We start from the raw sequence: 16,814 nt of genomic DNA on the forward strand, positions 1-16,814 counted from the left end.
TCTTAAATAATCGTTAGTTACACTCTAAGACACACATGTACACATGTAATTTACAAAGAAAAATGAAAAACTATGACAATTTTTTTTTCTCTAGATCAATCCTAGTTTTTGTCAATAAGTGCAAAAATTTACAGCAAATTATGCTTCTTCTTCAAAAGTTACATATATATTTAAATAATTTTACTTTTATTCATCATATTAATAAAAAACATCACATAAATAGCAATATATATATATTGAAAAATCCTCTCTGAATCTAGTCGGACACCTTAAATCAGAAATAATCACAAAAAGACCAATGTGCAGAACTCATTCATAATTCTGAATCTTAAATTCTAACTTTCCTAAGAAATTTGTTACAGTAATATTTGGAAAAAAAAGAATTAATTTTTTAAAAATATAAAACTAAAACTTGCAAGAAATTAGAAGGTCAAAAAAAGAATTTATGGTCCTTGTGAGGAACTTTCAATGTGTTGGATGGAACGACTATCCAAAACCAATAGAGTTATGAATCGTAAAATTATAGAACCTAGGCTGAAAATCATAAAATGTCCATTATTCGTGAAAATTTATAAACCTGTCATGGTTTAACGGAAGCGAACTTCATTTACAGGATATACTGATCAAATATGTTTGAAAACTCATGAATCCATAAGGTAAATTTGGTTTTTGGAATGGTTTTGGCTATGGAACTATAGCTAAATAAACACTTTTATGAAGAACACTTTTATCGCTGAATACGTTGTTTGGCAACAACCCTGATGGAATTGTCACTAAAATGTGTTTATGGATTTTCTGTGTGATATTAAATGCAATTTTCATGACTTTGGGTTAACTCATGAGATCTCTCGATTAGAATGCGGGAATATGAACAAGGTAGCATAAGAGAAGTAAACTTCCACACTTACTGCACGATACTCTCATAATAAAACATGTGGATTCTAAGCCATGAAAAAAAAAGTGGGTGAAGATCGAAGAATTGATAATAATGTAGAATAAATTGATATTGTTATGAATTCGGGGTTCTTTCGATTTGTTAGTCGAGAAGAAAAGGTCCTTTAATAACGAACGACGACATTTATTAAACACAAAGAAACGAATACACAGACAACAAATATACACATGTAACGTACACACGCAATTCACAACAGCACACAGAACTCAGCAGGAAGGGGGTATCTGCGCAGCTCTGCGGTCTCTCAAAACGCCTGCAATTTCTCCACTGCCTCCTCGCTTGAGCTGTATCCAACTGCCGATTCACAACTACACGACTGAGTACTCCACACACGACTCGATGCTGCTTCTACAATAAACATCAGGATTCGGCACATGGCTCGATGGACCAAACGCTTGAGCTCCACACAATGCTTGCGCTTCGCTGGACTGATACAACTATTCGCCATTGACTTGCTATGAGACTCTAAATCTCTTGACGACTCTGTACACGACTATTTTCTGCTTAGACTTCCAGCCTTTTATAGTCTCCGAAATAGAGCAGAGAATGTCCTGGAACAGTCAAGCATATCTCAGTTCCTATTGGCTCTATCGCCAAAATTCTGAAAGATTCCAGTATTATCTATGTAGTAGCCAAATTCGTTGCCAAGTCGCCAAATGTTCGACAAGCACTGGGGTTATTGATTCGGCTTCCGATCAGCATCGGAAGTAAAACGGCCTTTCCAGTAATTGAACTAACCGTGCTGGGAAGCAACATTACAGATGTGTAACAATATTAATAAAATTTTTTATTAATTAAAATATTAAATAATTTATTAATTAAAATATTAAAATAATTTATTAATTTTTTTAAAGCTTAAAAATTATTTTTGTGGCGAAATGTTTTTGGAAATCATTGAGTTAAAATTGCTGCAATTGTTAATTGAATAAAATTTTAACTAATATTTTTTTAAAAATAGATAATAAACAGAATGTTTTTTTTTTTTTGCATGCAACAATTGCAGAAAATCGCGCGATTTAATATTTGATGAAACAAGGAAAATGATTTGAATTTCATTGCAGCAAATATATTTTTGAAACTCTGCAAAAAATATTTTTAACACAATCTGAAAATTCAGGAACAAATTTTGTGACAAATAAATTAATAACATTAAAAATATTCTTTCTTTTTTTTTTCAATATTAAAATAGTATATACATCACTTGCACACAATTCTGTCTTCGGAAATTATCATAAAATTGTCATTATCTTGATTAATTTTTGATTAAATCCTAAATAATTTTTTAAAAATCACACCCAAGAGCATATTTTCACTTACCAAATTATTTTTGTATCAAATTTAGTAGACCTAAATCATACAATGCGTTATGTAGAGTGCCAACATGCACTCTTTATTATTTGTAAAAATAAATTTATTTTCCAAGAATTAATTTACTACACTATTTAAAATCATAACTGCAAACGAGTGTATTAATAAAGCAATAGAAACCAACTAATTTCATTTTGAATTTTTACTTTTGTTTGTAAAGCGAATAAATATTTATTTTCTCTAAAGGACATATCTGATTCCTTAAACCTTCTTTAAAAACTTTTTTTTATAGCAAGAGATCTTTATATCTTTTTTGTAGTTTTCTGAATTTTCTTATAATAATAATAAAAAAAATTCTTTGTGCTCGATGAGAAATTTGATATTGCTAACTCAGTTTTTATTTTTCGCAGAATAATGAGATAGCAGCAGATAAAGTTTAGTTTAGTTATATTAACGTCCCGTATTAAAGCAACACTAGAGCTAATTTTGGGACGGACCTCGTAATTTTGAACCGTGGTCAGACGACACCCGAGCTGGCACCCCCTCTCCAAACTTCCACACCACACCAGTGGGAGTACATATCAAGTTTAGACAGGTATGTTATATGCTAATCTGTGATGCATGCAAAAAAAAAGAATTATGTTTTTAATAAATATTTATTTAATTTCTTTATGCAATAAGTAAACATATAAAAAAGACGAAAAAACTAATGAAATCGAACCTCTCCCTAAGAGTTTTGCAGTTCAAAATTTGTTGAAATTGCTAGCTAGAGAAGACACAATGTTTAAAATTAATCACGAAAGAAAACAATTCTTATAAATCTCCAATTTATATTTTCAAATTTATCATAACAACATTTTCCCGCCTTAATTGATATGTCAGAATCAGACACGCAACCACTACAAAAGATCGATTCCTTTTTCGCAAATGATGAAAGACTTTTCTTCTTTTTTTTTATCTTGTTCAAAGTACCTTACTAAAAATAATCAATAAATGACTTTCGAAACTTACACATGCAACTGGTGATCTGATATTTTTTTCCCTGCCTATTTCCTAGCAACGACAGAGCACAGCAATTTAATGAGAGGGAGGGAAAGGGAAGGAAGTCGTTTGGAAAATCAATAAAAGTAGCTGTGAGAGCGTCATGATGACATTAAAATGCTGATTCATGTTAATTCGACGCAACAGAACGAGTTTAAATGTTGATATTACGACTTAATAATTATAAGAATACTGCATTATTTCGGATGCAAAGTGGATGAAACCTGACTAGATTTTCTTAAATTTGTTTCATTTTACTAATTTTTGACGTATTGGAATTATACGATAATAAGTCAAAAATTATCATACAGTTATATTATTATGGATAATATTGGTTTGGCAACTAAGTCATTGCGGATTTTGCCACTATATGGATGTCTTTTGTTTTGTCAACGTGTTAAAAGCTACTAACCTATATATTTTTTTCTTGTTGTTTGGACTTTCACCTTCAATTTAGCAGAAAAATTGTACCGATTAGTTATTTAGTTTCGCTTTTATCCCAGTTTAAAAATGGAAGAAAAAGATGCGCAATTCAGACACATTTTATTGAATTAATTCAGAAAAGGCAAGAACCCATCACAAGCACACAAGAAGTTATGTGCCATATATGGGAACGAAGCCTTAAAAGTAAGGCAGCGTCAAAAACGATTTGAAAAAATTTCGTTCTTGTGATTTTTCACTGAAAAATGAGCAACTATCTGGTCGCAGATGCAGAGGAGAGATGCAGAGGAGCTCAATGTATCGCACACATACATCAAAAAATTTGAAACAGCCTGGCTGCATCAAGAAACTCGATTTATGAATCCCCCATAAGCTTGAGAAAATTCATTTGATGCAACGTATTAGCATCTGCGTTTCGTTTCTGAAACTCTACGAAATTGATCCATTTCTGAAACGACTATTTACTGGTGACGAAAAGTGCATAGTTTATAATAACGTTAATCAGATAAAATCTTGGATCGAAGTTGAACCAACCCAGACAATATCGAAAACTGAGATTCATCAAAAAAAGATTTTGCTGTCAGTTTGGTGCGATTATAAAAGAATTTTGCAATTTGAACTTTTATCAAGAAATTAATTCAAATGGTACATTCAACAACTCGCCCAACTGAACGATGCAGCTCAAGAAAAGCGGACAGAATCGGCAAATCGTAAAGGTGTTGTTTTCCAGTATGATAACGCAAAGCCCCACACATCTTTGGTCACTCGCCAAAAATTTTTGGAAATATTTTGGGATGTGTTGTCACATCCGCCATATAGCCCCGACCTTGGGCCTTCAGATTATCATTTATTCCGTTCCATGCAGAAATCTTTAAACGGTAAAATTTTGAATGAAACTCATGATGTAAAATCACATTTAATTCGGTTTTTTGCTTGCAGAAATCGGAAATTTTATGAATCTGGAATTCTGAGACTGCCTGAAAGATGCAAAAAGGTCATCAACAAAGATGAACAATTTCTAACTAAATAAAGTTATATTTTGAAGCAAAAAGTTTGAAATTTCCTTCTTATTTAAAATTCGCAATTACTTAGTTGCCAACCCAATATTTAATTATGGATATAGATTCTTAAATGACTTCGAAATAGAATAATTCTTCAGAGTATAATTTATAGATTTCTTTAGAACGAATCTTCGTTTCTTTAGAACGAACAGGCTGCGGTGACTGTCCTGGTGGTAAGGTTTCGGCTTCGGAACCGGAGGGTTTCAAGCTCGTGACCTGATTCCACCGAAGAACAGTCGTGTTAGCGGGTCTGATTCACGCTAAATCTATCGGGACCAAGAGGCCCCCGTTGGTGTGGAGTGGAAGTTTGGAGAGAGGAGTATCAGCCCAGGTGTCGTCCTCGTCATCTGACCATGCTTCAATATTACGATGTCCGTCCAAAAATAGCTCTAGAGTTGCTTTAAAACAGGACGTCAATAAAACTAAACTAGAACGAATAACAGATAATTGCAATAATTTATTGCGATAAAAAACATTTGAAATATTTGTATAGCATTCCTATTTTATAGTACGTATTTTACAAATGTATTTTAGCATCCCTATTTCATAGCATATTTTACTTGCTTTTTTATTAATTTATAATTTATGTATTAATTAGACATTAAACGCAAGCAACGCTTTTAAATTGCTGCAGGAATCAATTTTCATTTTTTAAGTAAATCTAGCAAAATTAAGAATATACTTTTCATCCAAATACTATTTTTGTTATATCAAGTGAAGAACTTTGCAAATAAAATTCTCTATGCCAAGATTTTAAATTTTGGCAAAAGAAAATTAGTATGTCTTGTAAATATCTTAAATTCACTGAATAAAAGTTGACGAAAATTTAAAAATTACAGACAGTAAAAGCTAATTCTGTGGAAAGAATTCGTTTACATTACAGCTTGATCCTTCATTGAAAATGTTTTGTTTGGAGAAAATAGTTTTTGGAGTTTCATTACAAATTCTTTGATATTTTCCTTGACAAATATGAAGATACATTCATTTTAATGCTTTATTTATATGTATTGTTAATAGAGACGAGCATCAAAGAAAAATAGATTATTCAATCAGTTCAGTTTTGTAAATCAAATGAATCGATCTTATATGTTATAGTATAAATAATTGTACGGTTAAGAGCTTTATGAACAAAAGAGTAGGGTATCAATCCATTTTTTTTTCTTCCCATGATAAAAAGAAATTAATCAAACTTTATGCTAAATGGTACATTCTAATGATGAAATTTTGTTTTCAGAAGAAGAAAAAATGATTCTTCTTTTTATAAATTAAACAATATACGTCTTTTCGAATATTGCGATTAATTTTTAATGTGTGTAAAGAAATACGTAAATATAAAATTTGCAAAAATTATCTGTAATTCATTCCTTTAGTGCTTCAATTTTATCAAACAGAAGGCTTCCAATAAGAAAAAAAATTCCTTAATAAACATTGTCCAGTTTTTGAGATAATTCTTATTTGAAATCACTAAAATCTTATTACTTCATTTTTTTTTCTCTTTACAATAAATACTGGAGCAAGTGAACAGCTATTGTATTATTGATTTAATTTTTCGCATAGAAATGTTCTAGGTAAATTATCTTTCAATTCTATGTTTTTTTTTGTATTCTTAGATTAGTGTCAACTTTATATTATTAGATAAGTAAACAAACTTTAATGAAAATGTTATATATTTTGAATCTTTAATTCTTAAAATTTTTGAACACACACACGCGCGCGCACGCACACACACACACACACACACACACACACACACACACACACACACACACACACACACACACACACACACACACACACACACACACACACACACACAACCTATCTATACTTATATAAAGCTCAATGTATGTGTGTGTGTGTGTGTGTTAGCGCTCTACAGGCCAGATCGTTCGACCTACAGCTACCAAATTTGGCACATGCATACCTTGGAGGTCGAGAATGTGTACAGGGGCCCCTTTTTTTGAATTTTTAATTAGAATTTTAATTATTAATTAAAAACTAACTTTCCCGCCAAAAAAATGTTTTCATTTTCCCACCGCCAAATGAGTAAGACTTCATCCCCCCCCACGCTAACAAGGATAGGCTTAACATATTTTCGGGCGATTATTTCAAACGATTCTTTTATTTTCTTAGTGCGTGATGCATTTGAAATTAAGCCTTGTTAATAATTCATTCTGAAATACTTTTGAATTAAAATAAAACAGAATAAAGGAAATTAAAAATTTCTAGTCTGCGTAGCATTACCCTAACTGGCGTAGAAAATTCACGCATGCGCATTGTGTTCTGATTGTTGACAACTATTTTCAACGGATGCGGACTTGATTTAAATTATTTTTAGGTTAGTTTTATGCTTTTGTAATTAAATTGTATTCATGTTAGTCATATATTTTTGTGTATGCTTATAGTTTTAAGTACATCATTTTTTTAAGGAGTTTTTTTTTTTACCTGTTTCCAACCGATTATTTTAAACGATTCTTTTTATTTTCTTAGTGTTTGATGCATTTAAAAACAAGCATTGTTAATTAATCGATCTGCTCATGATGATCTGAGAAAATTTTGTTACCAAATTCTTGAGATATTACATAAATCAAGAAATATATTCTTTAGCGCCCATAAGGTTTAAATGCCCAGTGACTCTGTTTTCAGTAATCATATTATTAAAATAAATTCTTTGTTTCAGTAAAAAATATTATTATATTAATTGCAGATTAATCCTTTCCACTTTAATTTAAAGCATAAATTCTACGGGATCTAACAGAAAATTAGAGAGATACATATTACGTTATGACTGAAGGCCTTTATAATATTATGAGTGAATTAATTATATGACTATCAAAATTTGAAGTTTTGAAATATTTTAATGAAGAAGCTATTAAAGTAGAAATTACATAAAATATTTCATTTTTAAAATTTTACGAGCATTAAGATTGGCGAACCGGCTGGTCGCTAAAAGCGGCTAGTATATATATATATATAAACAAATTTTTTTAGCACATTCGTGGTCTAGAAAAGAAGACAGTTTTGAATTTTTAAACTCTATTTATCCCATCAAGGGAGGCATAATTTATGTAAAGAAGCGATGAAAAAGTTGACGTCCGTTCACAACCGATACAAGAGCAGAAGAGACAGAAATTTTTCCCTTCGATCATTTTACTATGAGATTTTGATAGGGATTTTTTTGCCATGTGTCAATTTAGGTCAGGGAATTTAGGTATCTTTAAAAGAATGCTGCAAACAATTAAGGATTTTTATCCCTTCATTCGGAGCGTGAGAACCTGCTGATTGCAGCAGTTTTACAGAGCTTGTGTTGAATTAATTAAATAATAAAGGTGGAATTGGATCAGGAAATAAGAAAATATTTTAGAATGAAGTTAATATGGATTAAATTAAGATAAAAATTAGAAAATTAATTAAGATTTAAATTAGATTAAGAGATATCATTAAATACACACACATATATAACATGGCATATAATATTTATTGTAGAATGGCAACAGTCAAGTATAAACAAATCAATATACAGATGTTCCAGATTGCTTAAATCAGCGTTTTTACAGCTTCATTAAGTCAAGCTTCGTAAATTAATTAATATGAAAAATATTATTATAAATGCCGCTAGCTGTGTCATTTCATTCAGTCAGAGCAAAGAAAATGCAAAAGAAATCAAGAAGTAGACATCAAACAGGAAATTTAATTAAGCTAGAAAATAAGCTTAACCGTCACTAGATGGATAATCGTTATAATTTACCTGTGGAAATAGCTAGCCATTACTCCCAAAACCCTCAATCATACAAAAATAATTTTTGCTTTACCTTAAAATTTTTCTAGTTTAATTCACAATCTTCCATCTTAATGTTATGATAAAATTTAACTCATCCTTTCATGCTTTTAACATTATTTAGGATAAAAAAGCTGCTTTCTTTGGACATTAATTCGGAATATTTTCGAAGTATTATTCGAAAATCCTATTTCGGAAATCGAAGTATTCGTGTTTATTTCGAAGTATATACACTTTTCATATGTGCTCAAAATAATTGCTGATGAATGCAAATATATTCATATTTTTAAGTCGTATAAAATAAACTGCAATTTTTGAAAATACGTTTCATGTTAATCGTTTAATAGCCTGAGAAATCATTAAACTGAGCGAACAAACCGAACAACGGACATAATTCTCTCAGTTTTATCCAAGAAATCATATATTTGCTTTCGCATTTGCTTAGGGGACTTTTTAAAGCTTTATTCTCATGGATTTCAACCCATATCTGCATTAAGGTTAATGAACATGCAAATGTAGCTGCTAAATCTGTTGTTGTATGCCAGCCTTATGTTGACAACAATGACTCACAACGTAAGTGGATGTTAAATAGCTAGCAAAGCAGATAACGAATTCCATGAAATAAAGCTTGATATTATTATTCCGTCATTCAACCGGAATTGTGATGTGATTTTAACTCGACTGCGCATTTGCTACTTGCATCTTGCACATAAATTCCTGTTCGGTGAATCACCACCAATCTGTAGTTCATGCAATGTTTCTTTGACCCTACACCACATTTTAATAGAATATTTTGTTTTTCATAGAGACCGCATCTACTGTAAAATTTCTCTGACTTTAATGTCTTATCTACTTGGAAGTTCGTTCTAATTTATTCAAATTCTTAAAAGACATCGTGGTTTCAATTAAATTTGAAATTACAATTTTACCTTTACTCTATAAGTTTTTTATGTGAATTTTATGGATCTCAAACCCAGATTTCATGATTAAACCTGTTTTCAGTACAGCGTATTTAAAAAAAAAAAAGGATTTTTCAACTTTTAACCATTAGTTAAAGTTATATGTTGTTTACGGGATTAGTTCCACTTCCTAACCTCAGATTATAGCGCATTCCCGTTGTCTTGTAAGTTATGCATGAAAGATTTCTTGTTTGCTTAGCAGTCAAGAAGAGTAGACGTTCGCGTGAGTGCGAGCGATCAATAGTTCGCAAGGAAAAGCAGAATAAATTTATTTTAACGATCACGTGGAAACACGGAAAATTTCTTGTGAAATTAGTAGTTCAGGAAGAAAATAATTTTATTGTCTTTAAGAAATATTCGTAACTGTGATATGGAATTACTTATTGGAAATTGTATAAAAATAAGGAGTGGCTCGATGTGAATAAATGGATGTCTAGTCAAAAAAACTTCTTCCTGATTTTTCTTGGGTAGAATCTTCTATTATTTGCAAACAGGAGCATAAGGTATGCGCTCACGAACAGTGCAAAAATACTTCGTTAGGGAAATCTCCCCTATATTCGACAGTTGTAATCATCTGATAATTTTCTAGAATTAGCTTCCGCTATAATTACGACCTTATGACTTAAAAACAACTAATATAAAACTCAGTTTTTCAATAACTTGCTGTGTAAACTTTCTTGATTTCTTAATATCTAAAAATTAAATTAGCCAGTTCTTCAAGAGATCATCATTGATAAATTCACCTCATTATTTTTAAACTATTTATGAGATGTTTAAGTACATTTCAATATGGAAGATATATTTTTTTAATAGCATTAAATTCTACCATTTATTAAAAAAACCGAGGCACTGTTCTCTTCATTGACTAAAAAAAACTGAAGTTTTCATTTCCATCTAGTTATTCTAATCTCAAGATTTAAGAATAAATTAATTTCTCATCAGATAAAGATATTAATGTCATTTCAATCTTTAGAATGTGATGGCCCATGAGGCACTTTAGTGTGCTCTAACGATACTCTGAATAAATTATAGATTAACCATATGTCAATCAGAATCATTTTCATCTCTCAATGGTTGCAATCTCACGGAAATAAAATATTTCAAACATATTTAACCGGTTTCGATTGCGTCATTACATATTTAGATTTCATCAGAAAGCAAATGCGCACTTTGACTGGAAAATTCAAATTGCTTTGCAATAAAAGCAGAATAAAATCGAAAACATATTAACTCAAGCTAATATTCGTACATATTGGATACTAGGCATCTTTGGCGACCAACTGGTCCACCCCGAGAATATTGATTGTGTTTTCTTTCAAATACTTATGCATAATTTAATGATCATGTTTCCCCCCAAGAAAATATTTTTAAATATTAAATTATGATAGATATCAAACCCGTGTTATTTTAATAACCATATATTTGTTCCATATATAACTATATATTCCAACCATTCTAAAAAAATCGTCCCAATACATAATACTGCTATTAAAAACGTAACTGTTCAGAAAATTTATCATGTAATTTTCGCAGCACTTCAAATCCACTTTCTTCTCCCTCATGTAAATTACACAAATATTATTCGTTTCAGTAACCTGAGACGACCACTTTTCGACGATTCTATCGCACTAATGGGTGAGACGCAGAAGAATGTGGGCATTTCCGGAATTCAATGTATTGTTAAATGCAAACATCTCCTCCTTTCATCTTTGCTCTTACCCCTATTTTATCGAATTAAACTCATCCTAACGCATGCGCAAAAGTGCGGAGGGTTTTAGAATCCGTTGGCAAACAATGAGACAGAATCCTCATTTCCTTAACTGTCGGCAACGAAACAACGTGATTTAATATTTGAACGAACAATGGAAATAATTAGAATTGCAGTTTATAAATGTAATCTATTGTTGAAAATAAAACAAAACATTAAAAAAAATGGCAAATTTCAGAAAAAATTTGCACAACATTTAAATGAGTGTTATTAAAAATATAGATTTTTAAATGGAAGATTTATTGTAATAACTAATTTCGTGCAGTAATATTTTCTTGTGTTATCATGACAAAACGAGACAACATTCATTAAATTTTTACGTAATTAAAATTACAATTAAAAGTTTGTAAAAAATGCTCCTAAATACACAGCCAACATTCCTTCCAACTTTCAAAGTATCTGTTTGGTGAATTTAAATCTGCGCCAAGCAGCTGGCCTGTAGATTGCCAACATATATGAACTCTTTCCTTTATTATCTATATATATAATCGTCCACTGACATCTGTAATACTGGGTGGAGTTTTAAAATATTCCCTCCCCTTTTGTCCGCTTCATTATTGGATGGGCAAATTCCAATATTATATAGGAATTTGTTCTTGATTTTCCATCAAGAAATTAAGCGATGTTCTTTTTTATATTTAAAGTAACTGATTTATAGTTTTACGAACAAATATAAACTTTCTCCGAGAAAGAAGATTTCTCAGATGAAGAGATTATAAATCAATTACTATTTCAATATTGAAAGAAGTTATTTACAAGTAAAACGTTTTCTGTTAGGCTTCCCCAATTAATAAGCTTGATCGAAGTTTTCCGAAATCCTGTTGTTGATATGTGTCATGACGTCATGAATCACCTTAGTCATCGCGGAGAAACCTTTAAAGTGCTTGCGTTCTAGATATGTAGCTCTTAAGAAAATACAAACAAAAATTTTAATTTATTTGAAAGCAAAAATTAAAAAACACATTGAATTTCGATATAAGAATTGAACCATGCATAGGAATATTATAATCTAATAAGGTAAGATAAATGTTTTAGTTCTGTTATTAGATTATGATTTAACTAGATTTATTTTTAAAAATTTTTGTTTTATTCGTAAGTAGTTTCAGGATTAAATGTTGTCAAATTATAATAAAATGATTCCAAATGGATTAAATAACCCCTAACATTTAATGATTTTACTGAATTTAAATGTATGAAAAATGAGAACAATCAAATTAACAGTGTTCCGTCTTAGAGACGCCTTTTTCCCTTTCCACCTGCGATTGCCATAGTAACCGGCGAATGCGCAGGTTTTCTAGAACTTTTATATGTTTTTTTATTAGCTATTCAATTTTGTAATGTCTAATCAGAGATGTAACGGTGAATATCTTTGTGTTCGTGTAGATTTTAGTGTTCGTCAATAAATGTCATTCTGTGTTTAATCTCTTTGATTCTTAATAGTTATAATATAGATTTTACATGTTAAATCATAAATAATTAAAACCACTGAAGCACATAATCGATTTAGAAAGGCGCAACTGCATTTAGAATTATTTGGTGAAAGTTCTGGCGCCATAGACATCAACAAACAACACATAGTTAAAATACTATTCTGTTATTTGCAGTTGCATGAATAAAAAGAAAAAAAACTTTATCTTCCACTTTTTTGATACTTATAATACGATGATATATTATATACTAGCAGTACCCGCACAGTGTTGCCCGTGGCATAACATCCAAGAGGAAAAATTAGCTTTAAACTTAAGTCTAGCCTCCGCCCGATAGGACATGGGCATATCAAGCAACATCAAACAACATAAAAATATATTTAGAAATCATCAAAAATAAATGCAAAACAGTTTTTTATTGCTCACATTCAGAAATATTTAGACTGATAAAAAGGTATAAAAAAACCTTCCCCAATAAATACCCTACAAAATGGTGCAGATATCTCCAATATCAGTTAATTTTTGGGGGCATAATGAGTTTGAGGTTTTAGCCCATACGCGGATTAGTGCAAGGCACAAATATTGCTGTTTTACGCATGCGCGAATCATTGTAAAAAATTATTAAAATCACTTCAATGACTTCAATATACTAAAGCCTTCCCCAATAAATGCTCTACGAAATAGTATAAATATCTCTAATATCAGTTAAGTATTTCTCAAGTTTTTATCTTTCAAACATGCAGACGCTTTCAGAAGACTTCATTTTATACTATGTATAAATTAGTCATCTCTGTCCCCCGGCTGATTCGCCTGGAATGTTTGGTTAATTTTAATTTCAGATCATTCATTTAAATATAATTTCATGTCCATGATTCCGACCTCTAATTACATATCTAAATGTCCTAAGCCTATAAATGAAATAAGAATTGATGAAAGCAGACCAATAATTGGGGATGGGGGGATTTTTTTACAATATTTTTAAATATTTAAAATAATCTTAAATTTAATAGAATCAGAAATTAATGAATAAAATAGTCATAAAATAGATAAAATAATAAATTTAAATTATAGAGAATTTATCATGGCTAGAAATATAGTATTCTAAAAACTAACGCCGTTTATTCCTTAGTTTCAGAAATTCCCCAAAACGTTTTTAAAATGGAGGAAGCAAAATACCAGTGCAAGTTTCAGTTACTACACAAATATGAGATCAAAAGAATCTTTTTGAAACTTTTTAATGAGGAATAAAATTTATGTATTATTAGTTTTTAAAACAGCTTGGAAAACAAATGTAAAAAATACGAAAAGTATTTTGATATTTTCTTCCATGAACGACATTGAATGATAGATTTGCATTACACACATAAATTGTTGCAATGTAAGTTTATCATTTACATTTTTTAATCTGAGATTTGCACGCAGAAATTGCTGCTGTATTCATTTCACTTTCATCCAAAGCATGCTTTAGTCAAATTAGGTACGTAGCTCTAACTTCAATACTTATCGGATTATTATTCATAGAAGAATAAAGATGATATTAAATTGAAAAAAAAAATGAAAATTCTTCAATTTATGATTTTGTAATTTCTTTCTTATTTCAAAGTGACATTGAGCTTTCATTTACTTTTTTAGAACTGTTTATTAGTTCGATTATAATTTTTAGAAAAATTTTATTATTTTTGTGGTTTTTATTCGCATTTCCTATAATATATCTTTTTATTGCACGTTAAGCATTAACTTCTTATTCCTATGGAAGGTGGCTGAAAAATAAACTCTTTCTTCCTTTAATTTCAATAAATAGCAGAAAATAAAGATATTAAATTTTTCATGAAACGATGAAAACGATTGAAATTTCATTGTAAAAATGAAAATATTGTTGAAGATTATGCCAGTATTTAAATAATGATTAAATCTAGGATTAAATCTTATGTCAACTAAATTGATATCATTATAAAATAAATTTTTCAATTTTTTAAATAAGTTAAAATTTAATTTTAGTTTTAATAATTTAATTTTTAAGTAATTTAACAAATATTTTATGCAATAATATTAGTTGTAATTATTGAGAAAAAATATCAAAAACTCGCTCGATTTTATTAAAATTAAAATTTAAAGAAAAGGCACACCAAAATGCATATTTTCACTCTTAAAGCATATTTATATCCAATTCGATGCAACTAGATCAAATGATCGATTCTACAGAGACCCAACACACACATATATATAATTGCTTATTATTAATCGAAATAGATATCATACTTTTAGATTAATGAAATTTAGTATCTAATTTATATTAATGGAACAAATATTTATCAAAAAGCGCTGAATTTCTTTGCCTGTTTGTGTTTTGAGGTCAATTTTTAATTTTACTCAAACCACTTTAACTGTACTCATCTTTCAAGTGGTTTCTTATTAATTTCTATGTCTTAAAAATCGAGAAGGCGATACACTAAATAATACTTATAAAAAATGTTCAACGAGTGTCAGAATTTATAAAAAAATTATTCATAAGATAAGTAAGATTCCATCAAACCATTTCTTGGATTTAATTTTTTTGCATTTGAAACTAAAAAACAAACATTGATAAATATTACATCAATAATCTATCAATTCGATTACAATATCATACTTATTATGTTCGTTATAAGCGAGGTTTAACTATAACATTGTTTATGAACTATTTTCTGCCATTGCTATTTCAGTGTTTGAAAAAAGGATAAAAAGTTTGATATTGATTTATAACTTTTTTAATAGCAAGCATCACATGCCTAATTTCGTCTTTTTAGCTTATAACGTATAAATATGTGACTTTAAAGTACCTTTATAAGAATACATTAAAATATCGAGAATCGGAAAATTTTCAGCTTGAATCTTATGAGGACTTTAAAACTATTTTTTATGTGTGTATACATTTTTAAATAAATAGGCATTAATGACTATCAACACGATTACAATGTCATTATTACTATGTTCATCACAAACGAGGCTTAATTCTTTTAACTCTAACGCATGTTCATAAACCAATTATTGCTACCATTACTACTTCAACTTTTGAAAATAAAAATTCAAAAATACCATTTCTATTACGATCACACGCAAATTTCGATCATTTAACTTATAAAATACAAATATATAATTTTAAAATGCCTTTCTAAGTCTCAATGCTGCATTAAAATTACCAAAATCTTGAGCCTGTATCTTTTGATGACTTTAAAGCATTTTTTAACGTGTGTATGTGTTTTTTAAAATTATTTCTTAAACAAATGAATTAAAATATTGGGAAGCAAAGAAACTTTTCTTTTTGTCAGTCACACAATAAAAATCAAGTCAAATATCAAGAAAACCACTTACCGCTCGCTGGAAACGTATTTGCGAAATAAAAATCTAAATTCATCACAAACAGGAATCGAGAAACAACGCATCAATCAAACAGAGGTGAATCATCCATTTTATTCATACGTCGTTTGGAACTTTTGTTTTTGAAATCCTTGAGCTAACTCTGTATTTACCTGACTTCATGGTCATGTTTAAGAAACGGAGAGTTACATCTGTGTGAATCTCAAAGCTAATATTTCTCTACTAACAATGAAGGTGAATGTGTTTGTTCACGTGCATTTCCGCTGTACAGAGCAGACCATTTTATCGAGTTACCAAATTTAGCACAGATATAATATGAAAGATAGGAATGTGCACAATGGAGTTTTTTTTTTTGAAAATTTTAGTTAGAATTTTAATTAATTATTAAATAAAATGTTAACGTTTTTTTTTCACTATAACTTTCCCATAAATTTTTGAACAAAGCTAATTTTTATATCGTTTTAAAAATTTTAATGATACTAATATAATATTGTTAACAATTGATTTCATTTTAGGAAATGAAGATCAAGCCGTTTTCATTGTTACGTCAAATAATCGCGCGATTTTTTTCCATTGTTGTTGGTTAAGGAAAAGTTTAGTTATATTAACATCCCGTTTTTAAAGCAACACTAGGGCTATTTTGGGACGGACCTAATGATTTTGAACCGGATCAGATGATAAGGACGACACCTGAGTTGGCACTCTCTCTCCAAACTTCC

The 16,814-nt window shown here is 29.8% G+C and overlaps 1 protein-coding gene across 1 annotated transcript in view; it reads right to left on the reverse strand.

Annotated features, from left to right (window-relative positions):
* The window catches only part of LOC129969545 (uncharacterized), a 51,234-nt gene extending 35,003 nt beyond the window's left edge, over nt 1-16,231 (reverse strand). Inside the window, exon 1 of the mRNA XM_056084163.1 lies at nt 16,090-16,231. Coding sequence (XP_055940138.1) covers nt 16,090-16,160 — 71 coding nt within the window. The 5' untranslated portion in view covers nt 16,161-16,231. The remainder of the gene's footprint in view (nt 1-16,089) is intronic.
* Between the last annotated feature and the right edge of the window lie 583 nt (nt 16,232-16,814).

Source organism: Argiope bruennichi, chromosome 5, assembly GCF_947563725.1.
Source record: "Argiope bruennichi chromosome 5, qqArgBrue1.1, whole genome shotgun sequence".
NCBI classification, from domain to species: domain Eukaryota; kingdom Metazoa; phylum Arthropoda; class Arachnida; order Araneae; family Araneidae; genus Argiope; species Argiope bruennichi.